General features: G+C 42.0%; 1 protein-coding gene across 1 annotated transcript in view; it reads right to left on the bottom strand.

The window, feature by feature from the left end:
- The window catches only part of LOC121541353 (relaxin receptor 2-like), a 178,376-nt gene that overhangs the window by 76,258 nt on the left and 74,731 nt on the right, over positions 1-27,387 (bottom strand). Inside the window, 2 exon segments of the mRNA XM_045207960.1 lie at positions 6,467-6,538; positions 16,130-16,201. Of these exon segments, the coding sequence (XP_045063895.1) occupies positions 6,467-6,538; positions 16,130-16,201 (144 nt within the window).

The following is a 27,387-nucleotide window of genomic DNA, read 5'->3' as shown; positions in this document are numbered from 1 at the left end:
CGGTGGAGCAGACTGCTCTGGCTCCGGAGTAGAGCTGCTGACCGGAGCTGGACTAGGCACCGGTGGAGCGGACTGCTCTGGCTCCGGAGTGGAGCCGCTGACCGGAGCTGGACTGGGCACCGGTGGAACGGACTGCTCTAGCTCCGGAGTGGAGCAGCTGACCGGAGCTGGACTGTACCCCGGGGGAGCGGACTGCTCTGGCTCCGGAGTGGAGCAGCTGACCGGAGCTGGATAAGGCACCGGTGGAACGGGCACGGGCCGTGCCGGACTGGACACACACACCACTGGTCTGGTGCGAGGAGCAGGCACGGGCCGGGCCAAACTGACGACATGCACCACTGGCTTGGTGCGAGGAGCAGGAACAGGCTGGACCGGACTGGGGACACACACCACTGGCTTGGTGCGAGGAGCAGGAACGGGACGTACCGGGCTAGCGACGCGCACCACTGGCTTGGTGCGAGGAGCAGGAACAGGCCGTACCGGACTGGGGACACGCACCACTGGCTTGGTGCGAGGAGCAGGAACAGGCCGTACCGGACTGGGGACACGCACCACTGTCTTGGTGCGAGACGCAGACACGAGGTGTACCGGACTGGGAACTGATGTCAGAGATCTCCGACTGTACCAATTTTTCACTCTCTGCGCCCAGTCCTCCTCCCGTGAGGACTCCACCCTGAGCCCCCACGAGTGCAGTGGTCGGAGCTCTTCTCCATCGCTCCCCGACCACCCCTTTAGCCCCCCAAATTTTTTTTTTCTTGGGGCTGTCTCTCGGGTTTCTTCCTCGGCCGGCGCCTTCTGCGTTGCCGTTGCTCCTCTCTAATACCGGACCTCCACTGTCTCCTCCCAAGGACGGCGATCCATCCCAGCCTGAATTTCCTCCCATGTCCAGGATCCCTTTCCGTACAGGATCTCCTCCCATGTCCAGGCTGTTTGCTCCTGGGCACGCTGCTTGGTCCGTGTTTGGTGGGATCTTCTGTCACGTACGTTGAAGGACGGGTCAGACCAAGGCGCAGCGTGAAATGCGTAAATGTTTATTTAAATGATAAACACACGACAAAACAACAAACCAATAAAACGTGTCCTAAGGCTAAACACAAACAAGCTCTACTCACGGAACAAGATCCCACAACCCATATAGTGCCAATAGGCTGCCTAAGTATGATCCCCAATCAGAGACAACGAGCGACAGCTGCCTCTGATTGGGAATCACACCCGGCCAAACATAGAACTACAAAACCTAGATAATACACATAGATATACACAACATAGAATAATCACACCTGACTCAACATATAAGAGTCCCCTGAGTCAGGGCGTGACAGAAGGTTCATGCATCATCACACAGTCTACACCGACGGAGGTATGGATAGAGGGGAGATTGAACAAGTATCATGTCAACCAATGCTACAGATGGCTACGAGGAAACGGATGATCTAGAGATGAGGATACGGTTGATGACAATTATCAGGTGATGGAAGACGATGTCAGATGAAGGATACTGATGAGCTGTGGGTTATGGCTGATTACCTCAGTGGAGGAACAGAGCTATAGACCTCCAATAATTTCCAGATTTCCAGATTTTCACGAATCAACTGGTTGTCATTCCATTCGGTTATATGTATTTAAAGGGTTTGTATAATAGAAATTGGGAAGTATATTAGAAATTGGTATTAAGAATAATTGTTAAAACATAATAATTTGTCATAAGGTAAATGTTTATATGGATTTATTGGTTTAGAAATTAAATCAATTAAATTGTTGTGTTTTTGTCTTCTAGCGAGGTAAATACAGATGGTATCTTGATGCATAATAAGGGATCATTTGGCCTAGCATGGTGTGAACCTATATAATAAATAAAAGTAGCAACATATGAACCGGCTGAAGATGAATATCAGAGGCGTTGAAGACGTTTTTGTAAAATACAATTTCTACATGCAACTGGTATACAATAACCAATCGAACGATATCAAAGGATTTTCTCATGTTTTATATCGAAGGGGTGGGAAAGGAGTCCACCATTGAGTGAGAATGGAGAAAGATTTGTTCAAATGCAACATTGCTCATGTTGTTGGTATAATGGTTGGCAAATGGATAAGACAATGAGGTTGTGGAGTTGGTGGTGAATCGAATGAGACATTGTGGTTGTGACATTGTCATGGGAAAGTCATTTTGAAATATGAAGATGTCTGAAGAACGTCATGAAGAGACGCCAGAAGATTTAAGTGATAATTTGGGTAGTAGGTATATACACTGCTAAATTGATAGTATTAAGAATGCATTGAGATAATGATCTGTATTTATTTTCAGGATGAGGAAAGTCATAATTGAAGTATGAATGTTTATAATGTATGTTAATATAAGTAGACATTCTGAAAGTTAATTTTCAGTGATAAGGATAAAGTGAATGAGGATTGTCATTTTAAATTTGGTTGAGTTAAGTAATTTGGTTGGTTATAAGTTATAAGATTAATGAGTAATTTAAGTGAATTATTGGTATGTATTAGTATAATTATTTTCAAAATGAAGGATAGTGATTGTTAAATTGAGAATTTTTTTATAGACATTATGGGATTAAACAGTGATACATTAAGGTAATGTCTTAGGATAGATTTATATGATTTATTTTGAGTAGACATTGTTGACTCATACTGTTTGAAACATGGAAGTTAAGGTGAGGATTGTGAATGAAATCATGAATATGTTGATTAATTGGGTTAATGTATTAACATATTAGTCATTATATACAGTTGAAGTATTGGGTGATATTGATATGGATGTTTAGAGTGGTAAATATCTATGTTGATAGGCATGTAATTAATTGGTTATTATCATGAGGTTATGATATTTTCATATGATCTGAATTTGGTTGAATTATTAAAGCGGGAATAGTTTAGGGACGTGATGATTTAACAGGGAGCGATATTAGAGTGTTATAATGTGTATGTCATATCAGGTATATTAGGAGGACAAAGTAGGAGTTGAACATTGTATATTTTGGGTTGTTAAGCAATTGGGTCTGAGATGTTAATCATTAGAATGCGTAATTGATAATCACATAGAATTGGAGGCTATTATATTAAGATTAGGAGGATATGGTAATTTGAATGTTGTTGAAGTATTTTCAAGGTTGTTTAGTGGTAATTCCATAGGAACATGGATGGCAAGCATTCTAGGTCCTCTAGTGGCAATAGTACTCATTGTAGCCATAGTTTTGGGGTTGTTGTTTTCAAAATGTTCAGGGATTGATTTTAAGATCTGTACAAACGATTAATAACATGCCTGTGATTACAGTTAGAGATGTATCAGTTAATGTTAATACAAGGAGGGAGAGTACTAATAATTATTCTATGTCATCTTATTACAGTTTAGAGTACATTGATAAGGTTGATTGAGGTATGGGAATGTTAAGTTGGAAATGTATGCCATGGAATTAAAAGTTACAGGAAGTAGATGTGGACAGGTGATCAGATAGCTCCCCAGGTGACCAGTGATAAGCTTGGGGTTCATCTGACGGCGCATGGATGATGAAGACGGACGTTTTTGTTATTTTTATATTCATGTGTTCAGATTATAATATCCATGTAACTTACAAAGTGTCATGGATCTTTGTATTTGTGGGGAAGATGTCATGATGGTCACAATTTAGTTGATGTAGGTTTTCTTGGTTGCATGGCTCAGAAAAAGGGGTCATTTTAAGATGGGGATGTCTATGTGGGATTTTTCCTTATATATGAAAAATAAGGATTTGACTACATAGATTATTATCATGAATATATAGTAGTTAATTATGTGTTTATCTTTTACTCAGACTGAGTTTATAGAGGTTTGAGAGGTTTGATATCGCATAAGATAGATAAGAATGTATACCTTTGTTGATTAAATATATTGAGAATCAAGTTGGATTCAGGTATAGAAGGTAGAAGGGGATCAATTTAAGTTATCTAGCATAGTTTAGGATCTAGTCAGAGATATATGTACTACTGATTAGAGAATATTTAATTTTATACAAAGTTATATGTGAATTGTTTGGGGTTAAGTCATGTCACTTACCACAAAAAATACAATAAAATAAAAATAAAAAAAATAATGGATTGTAATGATGAAACGTCATAGTATTGTGAGGACAGAGGTAGAGTTACTAGATAATTAGTTCGGGGCAATGAAGTCTACATTCCATTATGTCAAGGTAGATTAGTGAGGTTTAGGGTAGTGTGAGTGATGGACAGGATGTAGTGACCTGGGGGCAAAGGTTAATAATAACAGAGACAGGGAGGCCTATGATGGTTACCAGATGTATGTGAAAGGAAGATGACCAAGGGTATATAAAGGAGGGTGTTTCTTTTGTTAGTCAGTTGGAAACGTCAAAAGGCAAAGCTCTGTCCTTTGGTCATTAAACATTTGCATTAACTGTCTACAAAGTGTCTAAGTACATCCTTACATTCGTAATCACTTGATACCTAGAAACTCATCATAACAGTGAGAAAGAGAGAGAACTAGAGTGAGTGAGAAAGAGAGAGAACTAGAGTGAGTGAGAAAGAGAGAGAACTAGAGTGAGTGAGAAAGAGAGAGAACTAGAGTGAGTGAGAAAGAGAGAGAATTAGAGTGAGTGAGAAAGAGTGAGAACTAGAGTGAGTGAGAAAGAGTGAGAACTAGAGTGAGTGAGAAAGAGAGAGAACTAGAGTGAGTGAGAAAGAGAGAGAACTAGAGTGAGTGAGAAAGAGAGAGAACTAGAGTGAGTGAGAAAGAGAGAGAACTAGAGTGAGTGAGAAAGAGTGAGAACTAGAGTGAGTGAAAAGAGAGAGAACTAGAGTGAGTGAGAAAGAGAGAGAACTAGAATGAGTGAAAAGAGAGAGAACTAGAATGAGTGAAAAGAGAGAGAACTAGAGTGAGTGAGAAAGAGAGAGAACTAGAGTGAGTGAGAAAGAGAGAGAACTAGAATGAGTGAAAAGAGAGAGAACTAGAGTGAGTGAGCAAGAGAGAGAACTAGAGTGAGTGAGAAAGAGAGAGAACTAGAGTGAGTGAGAAAGAGAGAGAACTAGAGTGAGTGAGAAAGAGTGAGAACTAGAGTGAGTGAAAAGAGAGAGAACTAGAGTGAGTGAGAAAGAGAGAGAACTAGAGTGAGTGAAAAGAGAGAGAACTAGAGTGAGTGAAAAGAGAGAGAACTAGAGTGAATGAAAAGAGAGAGAACTAGAGTGAGTGAGCAAGAGAGAGAACTAGAGTGAGTGAGAAAGAGAGAGAACTAGAGTGAGTGAGAAAGAGAGAGAACTAGAGTGAGTGAGAAAGAGAGAGAACTAGAGTGAGTGAGAAAGAGAGAGAGAACTAGAGCGAGTGAGCAAGAGATAATTGTGTTACATTGTGTTTGGAGCCAATGGCCCATGAAATGAACCTACCATTCTGAGAAAGGTCACGTCAAAGACTTACTAATTATTATTGCATTATTCCTACTCAGACGATACTGTGTGTTTGAATGCAGAATAAGATGTGAAGAATGTCACTGAATTAACAAGTAGAGACAACAATGTGAACAAGTGTCAGAGGGAGGGACCGAGAGCCCAGTTGGAATTAATACCTAAAGTTTTAACCCTATCCCAAACTTTAATCCTTAACTTTAACCAGTTGGAATTAATACCTAAAGTTTTAACCCTATCCCAAACTTTAATCCTTAACTTAACCAGTTGGAATTAATACCTAAAGTTTTAACCCTGTCCCAAACCTTAATCCTTAACTTAACCAGTTGGAATGAATACCTACATTTTAACCCTATCCCAAACTTTAATCCTTAACTTAACCAGTTGGAATTAATACCTAAAGTTTTAACCCTATCCCAAACCTTAATCCTTAACTTAACCCTAGAGTTATTTCTGTGTTAACCCTATGCCAACACTTAACCCAGTTGGAATTCATGCCTAAACTTAGCCATATAGTTGTTTCTGTGTGCCTAAATGTTACACGTTTGTCACAGAACGTCGGGAGATGAGGTCAGTTTACTCATCAAAAACAGACGTTTGTCACAGAACGTCGGGAGATGAGGTCAGTTTACTAATCAAAAACAGACGTTTGTCACAGAACGTTGGGAGATGAGGTCAGTTTACTCATCAAAAACAGACGTTTGTCACAGAACGTCGGGAGATGAGGTCAGTTTACTCATCAAAAACAGACGTTTGTCACAGAACGTCGGGAGATGAGGTCAGACTGTGATGTCTTATTGAGCAGGGAAGAAGCCAATGTGTTTGGACAAAGGAAATGAATGACACATAAATTACACATTAATTAATGATATTATATTTCCTTTGTCCAAACACATTGTGTGTGTGTGTTTGTGTGTGTGCATGCACATGCATCTGTGTGTTAATGTGTGTGTGTGTGTGTGTGTGTGTGTGTGTGTGTGTGTGTGTGTGTGTGTGTGTGTGTGTGTGTGTGTGTGTGTGTGTGTGTGTGTGTGTGTGTGTGTGTGTGTGCTACTCACAGGAACATGAGGGAGGTGAGGCCGGTGAAGGTGTCTTGGGAGATACTGTTCAGAGGGTTGTGATCCAACACCCTGTTGAGAGAGAGAGAGAACCAAAGACCTTATGGAACAGTTATGGAGAGAGAGAGAGAACCAAAGACCTTACAGTACAGTTATGGAGAGAGAGAGAGAACCAAAGACCTTATGGTACAGTTATGGAGAGTGAGAGAGAACCAAAGACCTTACAGTACAGTTATGGAGAGAGAGAGAGAGAGAGAGAGAGAGAGAGAGAGAGAGAGAGAGAGAGAGAGAGAGAGAGAGAGAGAGAGAGAGAGAGAGAGAGAGAGAGAGAGAGAGAACCAAAGACCTTACAGTACAGTTATGGAGAGCGAGAGAGAACCAAAGACCTTATGGTACAGTTATAGAGAGAGAGAGAGAGAACCAAAGACCTTACAGTACAGTTATGGAGAGAGAGAGAGAACCAAAGACCTTATGGTACAGTTATGGAGAGAGAGAGAGAACCAAATACCTTACAGTACAGTTATGGAGAGAGAGAGAGAACAAAGACATGGTACAGTATGGAGAGAGAGAGAGAAGAGTACATTGGAGAGAGAGAGAGAGAGAGAGAGAGAGAGAGAGAGAGAGAGAGAGAGAGAGAGAGAGAGAGAGAGAGAGAGAGAACCAAAGACCTTACAGTACAGTTATGGAGAGAGAGAGAGAGAGAGAGAGAGAGAGAGAGAGAGAGAGAGGTCATGCTCAACATGAGCTCCTGATTTATTTCAGTTTTTTTGTTTTTAGAATGAGATAAACACTCGAATCTAAAAATAATTCAAGGCAAGAAGTGATGAACAACAACTATATTAAATCAGAATAGAAAAAAAAGTAACTTTGCGCCTCAAATTAAGAAGTTGACTCTCACTAGCTAGCTACACAACAAAAACCTAGCCAGCAGGCTAACAAGCCAGCCAGAAAATCGAGCTAGGACAAACCTAGCAAGGGGAATTAATACAACTACATTAAACGACCAAACTGAGTGAGTAAATCAAAAAGAAGCACGGACTCCAACTTTAAACATATCTTCTGTTTTTGTGTGTGAAGATTTTTCACTCTTTTTGCTGGTTTTTGAGCTAAACAGGAGCTAGCTAGCAACAGCAGCAGACAAACAAAACTGGTTGCCATAGCAACGGTGCAGCAGAACAGAGCAGCAGCAGCAGTAGTAGCAGAGCCCACAGGCACCATGTCCCCACTCCCCTCAGCGCTGAGTCCATTTTCTACCCTCCAGAGGCCAAAAATGACACAACAAGGAAAGCTTTTAAACAGAATCTACTAAAGGGGAGGCCAGAAACCCTTTTCACAGACCTCTACAAAAACGGTGATGTGAGTAATCTCATCTTTCTCACTGACCAGCCAAATGCATGGCGCTCAGCAGTCTGCTCTCACTACCCATCCATAAAGAAAGAGGGAATCTGTAATGGGTGGAAGCTGAAAGTGAACGAGACAGATGACCCTGACAGCACCATGATAACAATCAACCTCTACAAGACTGGGACTGTCATGGTGCAAGGTAACCTTAGGCTGTTTGAAACAGACTTTCAGACCATTAAGGAGAGAGCAGAGAGAGAGAAGGACACCACCAGTGACATGCCCTCCCACAAGACAAACTCCACCAGCACCACCCTCACCCAAAAAGGCACATCCAGCACCTCTCTTCCCACCATAGTGGAGGACAAGCCACAGGAGGAGAGCGACCCTCAGTGCAGAGCAGGCTCAGGCCCTCCTCACCACCATAGCTGCCATGAGGGATCAGTTCACCACACTGGAGGGAGAGGTGGTCCTGCTCAGGGAGAGGTGAGCAAACAGCAACCAGACATCCACACCTTAGAGGAGCTCCTAACCAAGGTGCGGACAGAGCAGGACAGCAGCCTTGCAACACAGTTGAAAGAAGTTCAGCAAGAGAGAGACGGACTCAAGAGAGAGCTGGCTGATCTAACAAAGGAGGTGAGAGAGCTCCAAAAAGACAGGCAGAGCAGTAATAACGAGCTGACAACACTAAGAGAGGAGCTGCAGGGAGAGAAAGAGAACAGAAGACAGACTGCAGGAGCAGCTAGATCACCACTCTATGACCTGCCATCACACAGCAGAGGAGCCCACCTCAACCAGCCAGGCCTCCCCAGCCCTGCCGGCCGCATGCCTCCCCCAGCCCCCAGAACAGCCTCCCACTGACAGCGGCACCGGCACAGACCAGCCACACCCCAGCTCCAACACCCACCAGCCCCAACTCTACCCCCTCCAGTCCAGAAGAAACACTGGCTGAGATTGTCCTGTTGATGGACTCAAATGGGAAGTTTGTTCAGGAGAAGAAACTTTTCCCTAGACACAAAACGAGAAAGGTGTGGTGCCCAACAACGCAGAGTGCCATGGCGCTGCTTGATAAGGCCCAGCTTGGGTCGCCAAGCCACATAATCATACACACCGGAAGCAACGACCTGCGTGCTCAGCAGGAGAGGGTGGCGACTTCACTACGGGAGTGATTGAGAAGGCCTCTGCAATCTTCCCCAACTCAAGGATCGTGGTGTCAACCCTTCTACAGAGGAAGGACTTCCACCCCTGCCACAATCCAAAGAATAAACGCCAGCCTCTCCCGGGACTGTGCCCTGCGACCCAATGTACACCTGGCCCACCATCCCACCCTCGATCTTGACTGTCTCTATGACCATGTTCACCTGTACAGGGAGACAGTCCCCATCCTTGCTAAGACTCTCAAGGACGTCGCTTTAAACCGCATCCCGACCTCTCCACCCAGGAACAGCGGAGCAATCTCCACCCCCCGAGATCACAGAGACAACACCCCGGACCAGTACCCTGGACCCCCAGCCACGGCCACAGCACCACCAACCTCAATGCCCACCACATCCAGCGCAGCACAGACCACCCCAGCCCAGCTTCAGACCCACCCAGACGAGGCCTAACACCCCCCTCCCCCCCACCACAGACCCACACCTGGAGGAGCCACAGCCCGGCAGACAGAGCTATGCACAAGCTGTGAGAGGAGCAACTGGCCCAGCTCCCACCAACGAAATGAGTGACATCAAACAAATGCTGAATCTACTATGCTCACATGTGATAGGCCGAGGGTCATGGTAAGATGAGCACAAGAACTCCACCATCCTCACACTACATCCACCCAAGTGGCAAGACACAAATACTATCTTAAATGATAAACAAATCACATTTGCATAATAAGAGTTTACCTTAATTGAAAAATCCTATTTTAATAGTTCTTGTTGGATTGTGAGTGTTTATCTCATTTTGAATGTAAAGAAAAAACAGTTATGAAGTCCTTTTACGTTGCATGTTGGAATTTACAAGGCTTGAAGTCCTCTGCTTTTGGGCTAAAGAGCAGAAACCCAGACTTCCTTAAAGAAATTGATGATGTTGATATTGTAGTACTACAGGAAACATGGTGCAGAGGTGATGTTTCCACTGGCTGTCCACTAGGTTATAGGGAGATAATCGTACCATCCACCAAATTAAAAGGAATCACACAGGGCAGAGACTCAGGGGGAATGCTAATATGGTATAAATCTGAACTAACTAATTCAATCGAATTGATCAAAACAGGAGAATTCTTTATCTGGCTAAAAATCAACAAGGAGGCTATCTTAACAGATAACAACGTCTTCCTCTGTGCCACATACATTCCCCCCTCAGAGTCACCCTACTTCAATGAAGAGAGTTTCTCCATTCTAGAGGGGGAGATTAGTCACTTTCAGGCCCAAGGCAATGTGCTGGTCTGTGGAGACCTGAATGCTAGAACAGCAGAAGAACTAGACACTATTAACAGTCATGGGGACAAACACCTACCGGGAAGCAACAACCTTTCCCTCCCCACATACCCCCCTAGAAACAACTATGACAAAGTGAAAAGCATTAACATTCTCCTACACCAATGAAGGTATAAATTTGGCCGTTTGGAACATAAACTTTATATTTGACAAATTAGCCTCCTTGGCTAATCTTAAGAAACATAAGAGCAAACCAAAAATAATAGATCATGAAAAATGGTTTGATAATGATTGCAAAAATCTAAGAAAGTCATTGAGAAATATATCTAATCATAAACACAGAGACCCAGACAACAAAAATATACGTCTTCAATATGGGGAAACACTGAAGCAATACAAACACACCCTAAGAACAAAAAAGGAACAGCACATTAGAAATCAGCTGGATGTGATTGAGGAATCCATAGAATCAAACCACTTCTGGGAGAATTGGAATAAATTAAACAAACCTCATAATGAGGAATTGGCTATCCAAAATGGGGATATGTGGAGAAATCACTTTGCAAACCTCTACAGCAATATAACAAAGAGCCCAGAACAACAAGATATACAAGAAAAATTACAAATCCTTGAATCAGCAGTCAAAGACTATCAGAATCCTGTGGATACCCCAATTACAGAACAAGAATTATTGGAAAAACTTTGCACTCTCCAACCCAAAAAGGCCTGTGGTGCTGATGGTATTTTAAATGAAATGATCAAATATACAGACCACAAATTCAAATTGGCTATACTCAAACTCTTCAACATTATCCTAACTGCAGGTATTTTCCCCGATATTTGGAACCAAGGATTGATCACACCAATTTATAAAAATGGAGACAAATTTGACCCAAATAATTACAGAGGAATTTGCGTTAACAGCAACTTGGGGGAAAATTCTCTGCAGTATCATAAACAGCAGACTACATAATTTCCTTGATGAACACAACGTCCTAAGCAGAAGCCAGATTGGATTTGTAAAAAATTATCGTACAACAGACCACATTTACACCCTCCAGACTCTAATTGACAAACAAGTATATCAAAACAAAGGCAAAATCTACTCGTGTTTTGTAGACTTCAAGAAAGCATTTGATTCAATTTGGCACGAAGGTCTTTTTACAAACTAATAGAAAGTGGTATTGGAGGGAAAACATATGATGTTATTAAATCAATGTACACTAAAAACAAATGTGCGATTAAAATCGGCAACAAGCAAACAGACTTCTTCTCTCAGGGACGTGGAGTGAAACAGGGCTGCCCAATAAGTCCAACACTATTTAACATCTACATTAACGAATTGGCAAAAACATTAGAAGAATCGTCAGCACCTGGTCTCACCCTACACAACACTGAAATCAAGTGTCTGCTGTACGCAGATGACCTGGTGCTACTGTCTCCCACTAAGGAGGGGTTACAGCAGCATCTAGATCATCTGCACAGATTCTGTCAGACCTGGGCCCTGACCGTTAATCTAAAAAAAAACGAATATAATGATATTCCAAAAAAGGTCAGGAAATCAGGATGACAAATATAAATTCTATTTGGACACAGTTCTATTAGAACACACCAAAAATTACACATATCTAGGACTAAATATCAGCAACACAGGTAGCTTTCACATGGCTGTGAATGAGCTGAGAGACAAAGCAAGAAGAGCATTCTATGCCATTAAAAGGAATATTAAAATCGAAATTCCAATTAGAATCTGGCTCAAAATTTTCCAATCAGTTATAGAACCAATTGCTCTATATGGCAGCGAAGTATGGGGTCCGCTCTCCAATACTGAATTTACCAAATGGGACAAACATCCAATCGAAATACTGCATGCAGAGTTTTGCAAGACTGTATTGCAAGTGCAAAGAAAAACTCCAAATAACGCATGTAGAGCAGAATTGGGCCAATACCCCCTCCTTATTCGAATAGAAAAAAGAGCCATCAAATTTTACAACCATCTAAAAACAAGTGACCCCAAAACATTCCATCACACAGCTCTACTATGTCAAGAGATGAAACAAGAGAAGAGTCCCCTCAGCCAGCTGGTTCTGAGGCTCAGTTCACTAACCAAAACCAACCTCATAGAGCCTCAGGACAGCACTCAGAAAATCTGGCCCAACCAAATCATCACAAAGCAAAAAGAAAAATATATCACCTATTGGAAAGACACCACAAAAAATCAAAGTAAACTTCAATGCTATTTGGCTCTAAACAGACAGTACATGGTGGCAGACTATCTGACCACTGTGACTGATAGAAAACTGAGAAAAACACTGACTAGGTACAGACTCAGTGAGCACAGTCTGGCTATAGAGACCGGTCGTCACAGGCAAACCTGGCTGCCCAGAGAGGACAGGCTGTGCGCACTCTGCCCCCGGGGAGAGGTAGAGACAGAGCTGCATTTCCTATTACACTGTGACAAATACTCAGACCTAAGAGAATCTTTCTTTCCCCAAAATTATCATTCAGTACAACGAATTTGAAACTATAAAAGAGGAAGAAAAAATCAAATATTTATTGGGTGAAAAGCCAAAATGTGCAATTTTGGCAGCCAAATATGTGTCCTCCTGCCACAACCTGAGGGACAGCCAGTGAAAATTGTAATGTAATGTCAATAATATTTCCTGTTTTGTTTTGGCTTTCATAGCATGTAATATGTCTGCTCAGTCATGTTGAGATTGGTCGACTACTATTGCTTTAATGTATTGTTATTCTCATTAATATTGTTGTTGTAGTTGCTGTTAATGGTAATCCCATTTCCACTACTACTATTATTATTGCTGTTGGTCCCACCATTTTTGTTATATGTATACTTTGACAATGTAAGTAATTTTACTTGCCATGTCAATAAAGTCTATTGAATTGAATTGAATTGAATTGAATTGAATTGAGAGAGAGAGAGAGAGAGAGAGAGAGAGAGAGAGACAGAGAGAGAGACAGAGAGAGAGAGAGAGACAACCAAAGACCATGTAAAGTACTATACATCCAAAGTGCCAATAGATGTTATGCATTTATTCAACACAGTCTAACCCTACAGAATTACACAATACAATAGGTTTGCTCTACATGAAATACAGTACGTAGCTTGGTGGCAGATCTGATTGTGCTTTTAGCCAAATCATGACAACAAACACAAACTATTAATATGAGCATATCCAAATAAACGTTCAAAGTGCTCAATTAAGCAAACTATGAAAAACAATGAAGAAAAACAATGAATCTGCTCGACTGAGCATACTGTTCACAAAACTCACAGTGAATATGCACATTGTTGCATGATAACAAACAGTAATTGTTTTGGCAGTGTTTAACCGTCCATGAGCAGACTTGCTTTTATTTGGTTGATTTTACAGCCAAAATTCCCTTATGGAAAAACCACATGAATTTCACGTGCTTTAATGTGAAGTTAATGTGATAACATGTGAAGCAACATGTGACAAAATAAAACTGCACGTGAAAACATTTTAGCACTTGTGAAAACATGATCTCATGTGAAATTAATCTGAAACAAATGTGACAACATGGGGATGCAAAGTTTCAACATGTGACAACATGAAACTACACGTGACAACATGTGAGCACAATCTCATGTGAAATAAATGTGACAACATGGGAGCACAATCTCATGTGAAATAAATGTGACAACATGGGAGCACAATCTCATGTGAAATAAATGTGAAAACATGGGAATGCAAAATTTAAAAATGTGAAAGCCCAGGTGTCAAATATATATTTTACTCTGAAAGGCAAAATTGTCATTCATTCAATTGAAACAGTCATGGTCCCCTGCAGGTTTTATCTAGTTCCCAGTTTGTTCCAGGGACGTCCCCAAAGACGTTTTTAGAACATTGTGACATTTCTGCACTTTGTCTAAAGTGGCAGTAAAAATTAAGTAAATATACTGAACAAAAATAGAAACGCAACATGCAACAATTTCAAAGATTCTACTGAGTTACAGTTCATATATACGGAAATCAGTCAATTAAATTAAATTCATTAGTCCCTAATCTATGGATTTCACATGACTGGGAATACAGATATGCATCTGTTGGTCACAGATACCTTTAAAAAGATGTAGGGGCGTGGATCAGAAAACCTGTCAGCATCTGGTGTGACCACCATTTGCCTCATGCAGCGCGACACATCTCCTTTGCATACAGTTGATCAGGCTGTTGATTGTGGCCTGTGGAATGTTATCCCACTCCTCTTCAATGGCTGTGAAAAGTTGCTGGATGTTGGCGGAACTTGGAACACGCTGTCGTACACGTCGATCCAGAGCATCCCAAACATGCTCAATGGGTGACACGTCTGTGAGTATGCAGGCCATGGAAGAACTGGGACATTTTCAGCTTTCAGGAATTGTGTACAGCTCCTTGCGACATGGGGCCGTGCATTATCATGCTGAAACATGAGGTGATTGGGTGGATGAATGGCACGACAATGGGCCTCAGGATCTCGTCACGGTATCTCTGTGCATTCAAATTGTCATCGATAAAATGTAACTGCGTTCGTTGTCCGTAGCTTATGCCTGCCCAGACCATAACCCCACCGCCACCATGGGGCACTCTGTTCACAACGTTGACATCAGCAAACCGCTCACCCACACGACGCCATTACACGTGGTCTGCGGTTGTGAGGCCAGTTGGTTGTACTGCCAAATTCTCTAAAGCGACGTTGGAGGCGGCTTATGGTAAATTTCTGGGATCTTTTGTTTCAGCTTATGAAACATGGGACCAACACTTTACATGTTGCGTTTATATTTTTATTCAGTGTATCTACAACAACCTGAAGGTGTTATTTCTATAAAATTACAGGTTGCTGCTGTATTCTGATTTCAATTACTGTAAAATATTGTAGTGTGACCACAATTGGGACTCAGCCTTAAATGGGATTTGAACTCAGAATCTCTTGGTTGTAAGCAATCTGAAATGCTCTGCTACAGTGAACGAAAAGTTCAAAGGTACACTTCACAGGTACACATATGAACTCACATGGTACAGTTTGGTATCTTGTAGGTATAATGGGACATTTTCTACTTAATACTTTGAATTACGAGCAACTTTAAGCAATGTGCAGAAATGTATTCTTGCCAATAAAATCTGGCCGATCTCATGGCTACAGAACTGGTGGCGACAGGTAACTGTAAATTCTAATCCCAGGTGTGGTTACGTCCCAAGTGTACTAACCAATGCTGAGGTCAATTTCATACGAGTTCCAGTTAATCCAGAAAGTAAACCCAATTCCAAATTCTTCGCGGGTAAAAAAGCACTGAAAATAATTCTATGAGAATTATACTTTTTCTGTGTACTTCTTGGATACAGTTTGTTGTTGTATATTTACTGACAAAATACATTTCAACTGTAGAAATATATTTACAGTTGTTTCCAATATTTTCACCACAACTCAGGAGCCGGTAACTTACTATTTAATTTAAAAAAAAGTGTTTTTGGAACACCTCACGTAACATTTCACATATAAAATCATGTGTTTTTTAAACACTTCTCATGTGATCACGTTTTCAAATGTGCAATTCCATGTGTTATCGCTGTTCAGCTAAAATATGATCGCAGCTGGTATTTTAACTCACAACCTCTGGACTTTCAAAACAAAGATATAAAACAAAGAGGTGTTTCTAATCATTTTTGCTGTGATCAAATGAATTATTTTGAGCTGCATTCCTCTGTGATAACGTCTAATAAAATAGAAATATGGTGATATGGCCTCAGCTGGTTTATTTTACTGTCCACACTGCAGAACGGCTAAATCCTCCCTTTGATGCAGTCTGTTGTATGTGTGCGTGTGAGTGTGTGTCTCTGTGTGTGTGTGAATGTGTGAATGTGTGTACCGGCTCTGTACTCACAGCCACCATAAGTTACGGAGATCACTGAACACACCCGGACTGAGAGATGAGATGGAGTTCTGACTGAGAAACCTGAAAGAGAGAGAGAGAGAGAGAGGGGGAAGGAATTTTATTTAATTGAGAGAGAGAGAGAGAGAGAGAGAGGGTTGAGCGAGAGAGAACAGTAGAGAAAGGAAGGGAGAGAGAGAGAGAGAGAGAGAGAGAGAGAGAGAGAGAGAGAGAGAGAGGGGAAAAAGAGAGAGCGAGAACATTATTCCTCCTACACAACAAAGACACAAACAGATAATTAATCAGATGAGAAACATCCTCCTTCCTCCTCCCTCCTTTCTCCTTCCCACTTCAAAAATAGTGAGTCAGCCCTTAGTATCTTATCATTTTAGTCTTCCCCCACACGATCAAATTTTGCACAATGCGAATTCAGACAGCATCCAGCAGTCAAACTGCCTCGATTAAACTATCTGATGGATGGACAGTGTATCTTTAAAACATTCACCCATATTCCCATGGGGGTTTGGTCAAAAGTAGTGCACTATATAGGGTGCCATTGGGGACACATCCATAGACTGTATTTACAACCTGTAGGTTACAGCTGACTGGTTTAAGCAGTGGGGAACCGTCAAGGCCTAAGGATTTCACCCCCCAAATTTTTTTATTACATTTAATTTTCATTTAATGTAATTTTCATTCATCATTTTTATTTATATTTAATCTTTCCAATAATTTGTTTCTGATTTTCTGATTTTATCTCTTCAGTTTGTGTTGGAAATGGAAAGGATAACACAAAAAATATATATATAATCCAATCAGGATTTTTGAAAGGCATTTTCAAGCTAACAATTATGAGCGCTATCCGTGGATGACTGGGTGTGAGCAAACCAAGAAGCTGTATTGGGATTGTCTGCTCTTCAGCACCGACAAGACGTCTACCTGGGCCAGTGCTGGTTTAGTTTCAAAGACCTAGCCAGTTTACCGAAGTCATCTCTGCGCCACCAAAACTCCACTTCACACCTGTGAGCTACGTGAGATCCAAAAACATTTGGGGACACAAGAGTAGATCTTCAGCTTAACGAGCAGCAGAGCTCATAATGAGAAAGGCAGGATGAACAAGGAGATTCTGAAGCGCCTCATTCACATGGTTGTGTTGGAGGGAAAGCAAGAATTGTCATTCAGAGGACATGATGAGGGAATATAATCAACTAATAAAGGGAACTGCTCAGAGATGCTAGATTTGATTGGCCTAGTATGACAACCCTTTAAACTGTCATCTTGCTACAGCAACAGTGTTCATTGGCACTTCCAGCTAAATCCAGTCACGGATGTAATGACAGATGCCACGAAGGAGGAGGTGAGGAAAACACCTTTTTGTAACCAGTATGGTTGATGAGATAACATATAACATATAACACACAGCGGCGGTGTTTTGCGTCGGCCTTCAGGAGGCTGAAGAAATTTGGCCTACACCTAAAACCCTCACAAACTTTTACAGATGCACAATTGAGAGCATCCTGTCAGGCTGTATCACCGCCTGGTATGGCAACTGCACCACCCACAACCGCAGGGCTCTCCAGAGGGTGGCGCAGTCTGCACAACGTATCACCGGGGGAAACTACCTGCCCTCCAGGACACCTACAGACCCGATGTCACAGGAAGGCCAAAAAGATAATCAAGGACAACTACCACCCGAGCCACTGCCTGTGGCTATCTCAAGGCCATCAGACTGTTAAACAGCCATCACTAGCACAGAGAGGCTGCTGCCTACATACAGACTTGAAAATCACTGGCCACTTTAATAAATGGAACACTAGTCACTTTAATAATGCCACTTTAATAATGTTTACATATCTTGCATTACCCATCTCATATGTATATACTGTTTTCTACACTATCTTAATAAAGTTTACATATCTTGCATTACCCATCTCATATGTAAACTCTGCAAAAAAAGAAACGTCCCCTTTTCAGGAACCTGACTTTCAAAGATAATTTGTAAAAATCCAAATAACTTCACAGATCTTCATTGTAAAGGGTTTAAACACGGTTTCCCTTGCTTGTTCAATGAACCATAAACAATTAATGAACATGCACCTGTGGAATGGTCGTTAAGACACTAACAGCTTACAGATGGTAGGCAATTAAGGTCACAGTTATGAAAACTTAGGACACTAAAGAGGCCTTTCTACTGACTCTGAAAAAGACCAACAGAAAGATGACCAGGGTCCCTGCTCATCTGCGTGAACATTCCTTAGGCATGCTGCAAGGAGGCATGAGGACTGCAGATGTGGCCAGGGCAATAAATTGCAATGTCCATACTGTGAGACGCCTAAGACAGCGCTACAGGGAGACAGGACGGACAGCTGATCGTCCTCACAATGGCAGACCACGTGTAACAACACCTGCATAAGATCGGTACATCCGAACATCACACCTGCGGGATAGGTACAGGATGGCAACAACAACTACCAGAGTTACACCAGGAACGCACAATCCCTCCATCAGTACTCAGACTGTCCGCAGTAGGCTGAGAGAGGCTGGACTTGAGGGCTTGTAGGCCTGTTTTAAGGCAGGTCCTCACCAGACATCACCGGCAACAACGTCTCCTATGGGCACAAACCCACCGTCGCTGGACCAGACAGGACTGGCAAAAAGTGTTCTTCACTGACGAGTCGCGGTTTTTATCGTCGAAGGAATGAGCGTTACACCGAGGCCTGTACTTTGGAGCGGGATCGATTTGGAGGTGGAGGGTCCGTCATGGTCTGGGGCAGTGTGTCACAGTATCATCGGACTGAGCTTGTTGTCATTGCAGGCAATCTCAACGCTGTGTGTTACAGGGAAGATATCCTTCTCCCTCATGTGGTACCCTTCCTGCAGGCTCATCCTGACATGACCCTCCAGCATGACAATGCCACCTGCCATACTGCTCGTTCTGTGCATGCTTTCCTGCAAGACAGGAATGTCAGTGTTCTGCCATGGCTAGTGAAGAGCCCAGATCTCAATCCCATTGAGCATGTCTGGGACCTGTTCGATCGGAGGGTGAGGGCTAGGGCCATTCCCCTCAGAAATGTCCGGGAACTTGCAGGTGCCTTGGTGGAAGGGTGGGGTAACATTTCACAGCAAGAACTGGCAAATCTGGTGCAGTCAATGAGGAAGAGTTGCACTGCAGTACTTAATGCAGCTGGTGGCCACACCAGATACTGACTGTTACTTTTGATTTTGACCCCCCCTTTGTTCAGGGACACATTATTCAATTTCTGTTAGTCACATGTCTGTGGAACTTGTTCAGTTTATGTCTCAGTTGTTGAATCTTGTTATGTTCATACAAATATTTACACATGTTAAGTTTGCTGAAAATAAACGCAGTTGACAGTGAGAGGACGTTTCTTTGTTTGCTGAGTTTATATACTGTATTCTATACTATCTATTGCATCTTAGCCTATGCCACTCTGATAATGACATTGCTCATCCATATATTTATATATTCTTATTCCATTCCTTTACTTAGATTTGTGTGTATTAGGTTTTTGTTGTGGAACTGTTAGATATTACTTGCTAGATATTGCTGCACTGTCAGAACTAGAAGCACAAGCCTTTAGCTACACTCGCAATAACATCTGTTAACCATGTGTATGTGACCCAATACATTTGATTTGATTTGATTTTGCTCGGATGTCATATGTGCTGCGTTACACTACCGACAGTGGTGTGAAGGAGAGATTTTTTTCAAGTATGATGATGTCACTGAGGACAAGCGGGTAGAGGCAGTTGCAACCCGGGTTCTCTGATTTTCAAGGAGTTTAGATGCATCAACTGCCAACAGGCGTTTAACTTGCAGAGGGGACGGAGGTCATGACCCCCCAAAAATTAGAAACAGCTCAATTCAACCCCCCCCGCAATAATATACCATGATGAATTTGATGGATTGGAAATGATTTATTCACTGGCTTTTTGTGGCTTTACTATACACATTACTACTCAATTCCTTATTTTATGATTGAATCTCACCGCTGCCAATTATGCTTTTTGGTTTGGCCCGGTCCTCAAAGGCCGTGGTTTGTGAACGGAAAAAAGTTGCGCAAAGCATGTAAGGAGAACGGAGCAATAGCTCCTCTGTTTCTCTCTCTCTCTCTCTTTTCTTAACAAACTCTGTGAGCTAACTTGTAACACATATAGAAGTACTGTCACATTTAACTTTGTCAATTAATAAGCAAGAATGAGAATAACATAGAAAATCATATTTTTCTAATGAAGAAGGTTTCCATTGCGAACTGATGGGTTGCGAAAAACAAGTGATAATTGGTAACTGTTATATTGGGCTCAAGATAACTTTGGTAATATTATAAACTTTGAAACATCTGGTTTCTAGTAGGCTACAGAATTAGAAAATGGCTGTTTCTCTGAACCTCAGTCAGAGGCAGCCTGCCTGTCTCACAGACTCTGAGCAGCAGTAGCAACCAATCCTCCTTATTTATGTTTCGAAAACAAACGAGAAGGCCAGAATTGTGGGCAGAAAGCACTCATCATGTTTATGCACCCTAATAATCACCCTGAGAATACTTCCAGAACCAACTTTATATTTATATCTACAAAATAAATTGTCTTTATTGATAGAGATGCATGTGACAGTGCACAGCAGTAAGCTGATATATTTCTCCTTTACACATTTTTTCTTCTTGATTTCAATATGGAAGGGAAACCAGGTACTGGTGTTTGTATGTAATGTTCTTGATGAGTAAAATCAAATCAAAATTGTATTTGTCACATGCGCCGAATACAACAGGTGTAGACCTTACCGTGAAATGCTTACTTACAAGCCCTTAGCCAACAAAGCAGTTCAAGAAATAGAGTTAAGAAAATATTTACTAAATAAACTAAAGTAAAAAATAACTGTTCTGTCCTGCCTATGTACGGAAAACCCAGACTGTATATTATCCGTGTCGTCGTTCAGCCACGACTCGGTGAAACATAAGATATTACAGTTTTCATTATAGATGAGCTCCGTTCGAGGATAGTCTCGAACGGAGCTCATCCAGTTTATTCTCCAGTGATTGTACGTTGGCCAATAGAACGGATGGTAGATACGGGTTAGCCACTCGCCGACAAATTCTCACAAGGCACCCCGATCTCCGCCCCCTGTACCTCCGTGTTTTTTTCCATGCGAATGACGGGGATTTGTGCCTGTATATCCTTCGCGTTGGACTCATTAACTCATTAAAGAAAAAATCTTTGTCCAGTTCAAGGTGAGTAATCGCTGTTCTGATATGCAGAACCTATTTTCGGTCATAAGAGATGGTAGCAGCAACATTATGTACAAAATAAGTTACAAAAATTCGGGAAAACTCACAAAATAGCACAGTTGGTTAGGAGCCCGTAAAATGGCAGCCATCCTTTATACCCTATTTTGTGTAACAGTAGCAGTTCATTCAATTGGGGGAGGTAAGGAGGCATGGGGGGGGGGGCATAGGTTGTTCCCCCATGATGAAAGGGGGTCATGACTGAAAAAGTTTGGGAAGCACTAGCTAATGGTTAGCACAAATACAGATGGGCATGCTTCGGCCTATTCATTTATAGCCATTATGCTGAATCAGTTGGGATACAGGTGATCATGCGTATTGCTAAATAACACACCAGCCTGATAATATGGACCAATATGTTGTTTGGATAATTTTTTGGAAGGGAACATTTTATTTTAATGAAGTCAGCATCATTTTATTTTCATTAATTTAATCAGTGCTGCGTTCAGTCCGAAAAAAAACAAACACGTAATTCTACATTCAATTAAATGGAAACTGTGCTGTTTTGAACAACCAGTTGAAAAACGGGGAGGGGTTGGGTTGTGGGTTCAAAATGCACCGCTGTCCATCAAATACATCACTCATTGCTTCAAGCTAGAGGTCTTCACGGGTTCCGAAATGGATCCGTGGCTTTCACACCCAACCCGATATGCATAAATACATTTTCAAAAAGAGAAGCCCGTTCCAATGGACCCGAGGACAGTCAGAACCGCTGTCTGGAGTGAAGGAGGAGCCTCGTTGGACAACTACGGGGAGTTCGCTCGCCTCTTCCAGGCAGTCTTCACCCACCCGCCCGAAGGAAGAGAGGCAGGGGACGAGGACCGTGCAGGACATTGACCTGGAGTTTCGTACTCTTGCGGTTGGGTCCGGATGGAACGAGCGGCCCCTCATCGACAGATTCCGGTGCAACCTGCGAGAGGATATCCGAAGGGAGCTAGCCTGCCGGGATGCCATGTTGACTTTTGACCAGCTGGTGGACATGGCCATCCGGTTGGACAACCTGCCCCCCCCAACCCGGATTCAGTTCCAATGGAGCTGGGTGGTGCAGCGATCCGGGAGAACGGAGGACGACAGCTCCAGTGTCACGCTTGTGGCAGGAGAGGACATTCTATTGCACACTGTCGTCAGGGTTCTTCCGGGTCTGGATGTGGCAGGCAGGGCACTCTCGCGTCACCCCATGTAGCGCAAACACACACTCATTCAGGGCCCTCTGCTGCGCATTGCACCATACAAGTCACGTTTTCTGATTATACAGTACTGTCCCAGTGTAAGGCGCTGGTCGATTCAGGCGCAGCTGGGAACTTTATGGACAGCTTGTTAGCTCATAGCCTAGGTATTCTGTTGGTTCCCCTATCCATTCCACTGCCCATCAAAGCACTTGACAGTCGACCATTAGGGTCAGGGTTAGTTAGGGAAGTTACAGCACCAGTCACAATGGTTACGCAAGAGACCCATAGAGAGCAAGTCACCTTTTTTATTATTGAGTCTCCTGATTTCCCTGTTGTGTTGGGTCTTCCCTGGTTAGCACTACACAACCCCATCTTTTCATGGCCGCAGAGGGTTCTCACGGGGTGGTCGTGAGAGTGTCAGGGTAGGTGTCTAGCTGTTTCCGTTGGTGCAACCACGGTAGAAAGTCCAGACACTACCTCCACTGTGCGCATTCCCCCCAAATACCTCGATTTGGCGCACGCGTTTTCCAAAACGCAGGCGACCAAATTACCACCTCATTGGGATGGGGATTGCGTGATAAACCTCCGGGTCGACGCTGTGCCTCCCAGGAGTCATGTATATCCCCTGTCGCAGGCTGAAACAGAGGCGATGGAGACATACGTCTCAGAGTCCATGCGCCAGGGGTTCATACGTCCCTCCACTTCGCCCGCATCCTCAAGTTTCTTTTTTGTGAAGAAGAAAGACGGAGGGCTGCGCCCTTGCATTGATTACCGAGCACTGAACAAGGGGACAATTCGTTATAGTTATCCTCTACCCCTCATTTAATTTGTAATCGTGTCAATGCATGGGGCGCGCTTCTTCACAAAATTAGATCTCCGGAGTGCGTACAACCTGGTGAGTGTCCGAGAAGGGGACGAGTGGAAGACAGCATTCAGCACAACCATGGGCATTACGAATACCTGGTGATGCCGTACGGTTTGATGAATGCTCCATCAGTCTTCCAGTCCTTTGTGAACGAGGTGTTTCGGGACATGCTTGGTCGCGGTGTTATACTTGCATACTATTGTTTGTACAGATGAACGTGGTACCTTCAGGCATTTGGAAATTGCTCCCATGGATGAACCAGACTTGTGGAGGTCAGCATTTTTTTTTCTGAAGTCTTGGCTGATTTCTTTTCATTTTCCCATGATGTCAAGCAAAGAGGCACTGATTTTGAAGGTAGGCCATGAAATACATCCACAGGTACACCTCCAATTGACTCAAATGATGTCAATTAGCCTATCAGAAGCTTCTAAAGCTATGACATAATTTTCTGGAATTTCCCAAGCTGTTTAAAGGCCCAGTCAACTTAGTGTATGTAAACTTCTGACCCACTGGAATTGTGATACAGTGAATTATAAGTGAAATAATCTGGCTGTAAACAATTGTTGGAAAAATTACTTGTGTCATGCACAAAGTAGATGTCCTTTCCGACTTGCCAAAACTATAGTTTGTTAACAAGAAATTTGTGGAGTGGTTGAAAAACGAGTTTTAATGACTCCAACCTAAGTGTATGTAAACTTCTGACTTCAACTTCAAAAAATCCAGAAAATCACATTGTATGATATTTAAGTAATTCATTTGCATTTTATTGCATGACATAAGTATTTGATCACCTACCAACCAGTAAGAATTCCGGCTCTCACAGACCTGTTAGTTTTTCTTTAAGAAGCCCTCCTGTTCTCCACTCATTACCTGTATTAACTGCACCTGTTTGAACTCGTTACCTGTATAAAAGACACCTGTCCACACACTCAATCAAACAGACTCCAACCTCTCCACAATGACCAAGACCAGAGACCTGTGTAAGGACATCAGGGATAAAATTGTAGACCTGCACAAGGCTGGGATGGGCTACAGTACAATAGGCAAGCAGCTTGTTGAGAAGGCAACAACTGTTGGCGCAATTATTAGAAAATGGAAGAAGTTCAAGATGACAGTCAATCACCCTCGGTCTGGGGCTCCATGCAAGATCTCACCTCGTGGGGCATCAATGATCATGAGGAAGGTGAAGGATCAGCCCAGAACTACACGGCAGGACCTGGTCAATGACCTGAAGAGAGCTGGGACCATAGTCTCAAAGAAAACCATTAGTAACACACTACGCCGTCATGGATTAAAATCCTGCAGCGCACGCAAGGTCCCCCTGCTCAAGCAAGCGCATGTCCAGGCCCGTCTGAAGTTTGCCAATGACCATCTGGATGATCCAGAGGAGGAATGGGAGAAGGTCATGTGGTCTGATGAGACAAAAATATAGCTTTTTGGTCTAAACTCCACTCGCCGTGTTTGGAGGAAGAAGAAGGATGAGTACAACCCCAAGAACACCATCCCAACTGTGAAGCATGGAGGTGGAAACATCATTCTTTGGGGATGCTTTTCTGCAAAGGGGACAGGACGACTGCACCGTATTGAGGGGAGGATGGATGGGGCCATGTATCGCGAGATGTTGGCCAACAACCTCCTTCCCTCAGTAAGAGCATTGAAGATGGGTCGTGGCTGGGTCTTCCAGCATGACAACGACCCAAAACACACAGCCAGGGCAACTAAGGAGTGGCTCCGTAAGAAGCATCACAAAGTCCTGGAGTGGCCTAGCCAGTCTCCAGACCTGTACCCAATAGAAAATCTTTGGAGGGAGCTGAAAGTCCGTATAGCCCAGCGACAGCCCCGAAACCTAAAGGATCTGGAGAAGGTCTGTATGGAGGAGTGGGCCAAAATCCCTGCTGCAGTGTGTGCAAACCTGGTCAAGACCTACAGGAAACGTATGATCTCTGTAATTGCAAACAAAGGTTTCTGTACCAAATATTAAGTTCTGCTTTTCTGATGTATCAAATACTTATGTCATGCAATAAAATGCAAATGAATTACTTAAAAATCATACAATGTGATTTTCTGGATTTTTGAAGTGTACCTATGATAAAAATTACAGACCTCTACATGCTTTGTAAGTAGGAAAACCTGCAAAATCGGCAGTGTATCAAATACTTGTTCTCCCCACTGTACATACATACATTTACATTTAAGTCATTTAGCAGACGCTCTTCTCCAGAGCGACTTACAAATTGGTGCATTCAATTTAGGATAGCCAGTGGGACAACCACCCTTTTTTCCCTTTTTTCTTTTTAAATGGGGGGGGGTAGAAGGATTACTGTTATACTATTCCAGGTATTACTTAAAGATATACACATACATACATATAAATACATATACATATATATATATATATATATATATATATATATATATATATATCCTTTAAAAAATATATTTCCCTTTATTACTTTCCAACCCCACAACCCCTTCCCTAATTGGAGTAAACTAGTGAACAACAACGCTTAGGCCTCTACTTCCAGTTTATACATACTATATACATTTTACGGACACAGTCAATTTTACAATAATTCTATTTAGTTTGTTTTTACTCCTGAACTTCCTCTACCCTCAAACTCTCCGATCATTTTCATGATGCCCATCCGGTTTGCTTCTATATACCATATCTCTCTAACTGTGCTCTTTCACAAAAGCTCTCAACCTATAACCTATATACTTATTATGGACACAGTATGTTTTACATTATTTATCTTCTTGTTAATAGTTGTTGTTATTAGTCCCATCCTTCAGCTCCATTCAACACCTCCCATCTATCTCTTAACTATTTGCCATATATTTTTCAACTGTACTGTGTTGTTTCACAAATGTTCTGAACCCTACTATTCTCATTGTTTCTACAGATTGTAAATTGAAAATAAACATTTTTGCTAAAAGTATTATTATATTATTGATCTATTGACTATGACTTTTCAGATCACCCAGTAATGTTATCTGCAGGGTTAGCTCCAGGTAAATATTGCAATCCTTCAGCCATTCCTGGACCTGTGACCAAATACAAGCTACAAATGGACAGTCCCAAAACAAATGATCTAATGATTCTGTCTCTTCGCAGCAAAATCTGCAGAACTGGGAAGATTGTATCCCCCATATAAATAACATTCTATTGGTAGCAAGAATTTTGTATAATAATTTAAATAAAAAAATTCAAAGTTTTGAATCCGGCGTCGTTTTGCGTATCAGTTCATAAACACTATGCCATGGAATCGGTACGTCCAAAATCTGTTCCCAACTATTTTGCAATCTATATGGGATGGCTGTCAATCCTTTGGTCCTTAAATTAAACTGGTATACTTTTTTATTTATCACACATTTCTTTAACCAATTATGTTCTTTAATGCAGGGTCGACAAACAAGTTCCTTACTTTTTCCCCCTTCCACTTTCCTCTTCCATTTTTGTGGTAATGCTGGAATTATTTGGTTGTAATTTTGGATAGAGCAGACATTTTCATATGTTTTTGTTAGCTGCATGTGTGACATAACTCCACCCGTTCTACCTATGATATCATTTACGAAGATTATACCTTTTTAAAACATTTTTTCAAAACATATATTTTTTTAATCAATTAGTATATTTGAGTTTAACCACAATATTTGTTGCATTATTTGTTCTGTCATTTCTGGAGGATTAAATTGAAATTGCAACCAACTTTCTATGGCTTGTTTTAGAAATAGTGATATCGGGAGATGATTTCCTTTTCAAATAACTGAAAGTGAGAGGTTGTAATCTGAATAAAGGGAAAAAGGCCATTCTTGAACACGGGGTGAGACAATCTTACTAATTTGCTAGAGAACCAGTTTGGATTTAAGTATAACTTTTGTATGACTGAAGCGTTTAGTGATAGGACTAATGCTTGAATATTTAATAATTTCTGT

This window comes from Coregonus clupeaformis, chromosome 27, assembly GCF_020615455.1.
Source record: "Coregonus clupeaformis isolate EN_2021a chromosome 27, ASM2061545v1, whole genome shotgun sequence".
Taxonomy (NCBI): Eukaryota; Metazoa; Chordata; class Actinopteri; order Salmoniformes; family Salmonidae; genus Coregonus; species Coregonus clupeaformis.
This window is presented reverse-complemented; position numbering and strand designations above follow the sequence as displayed.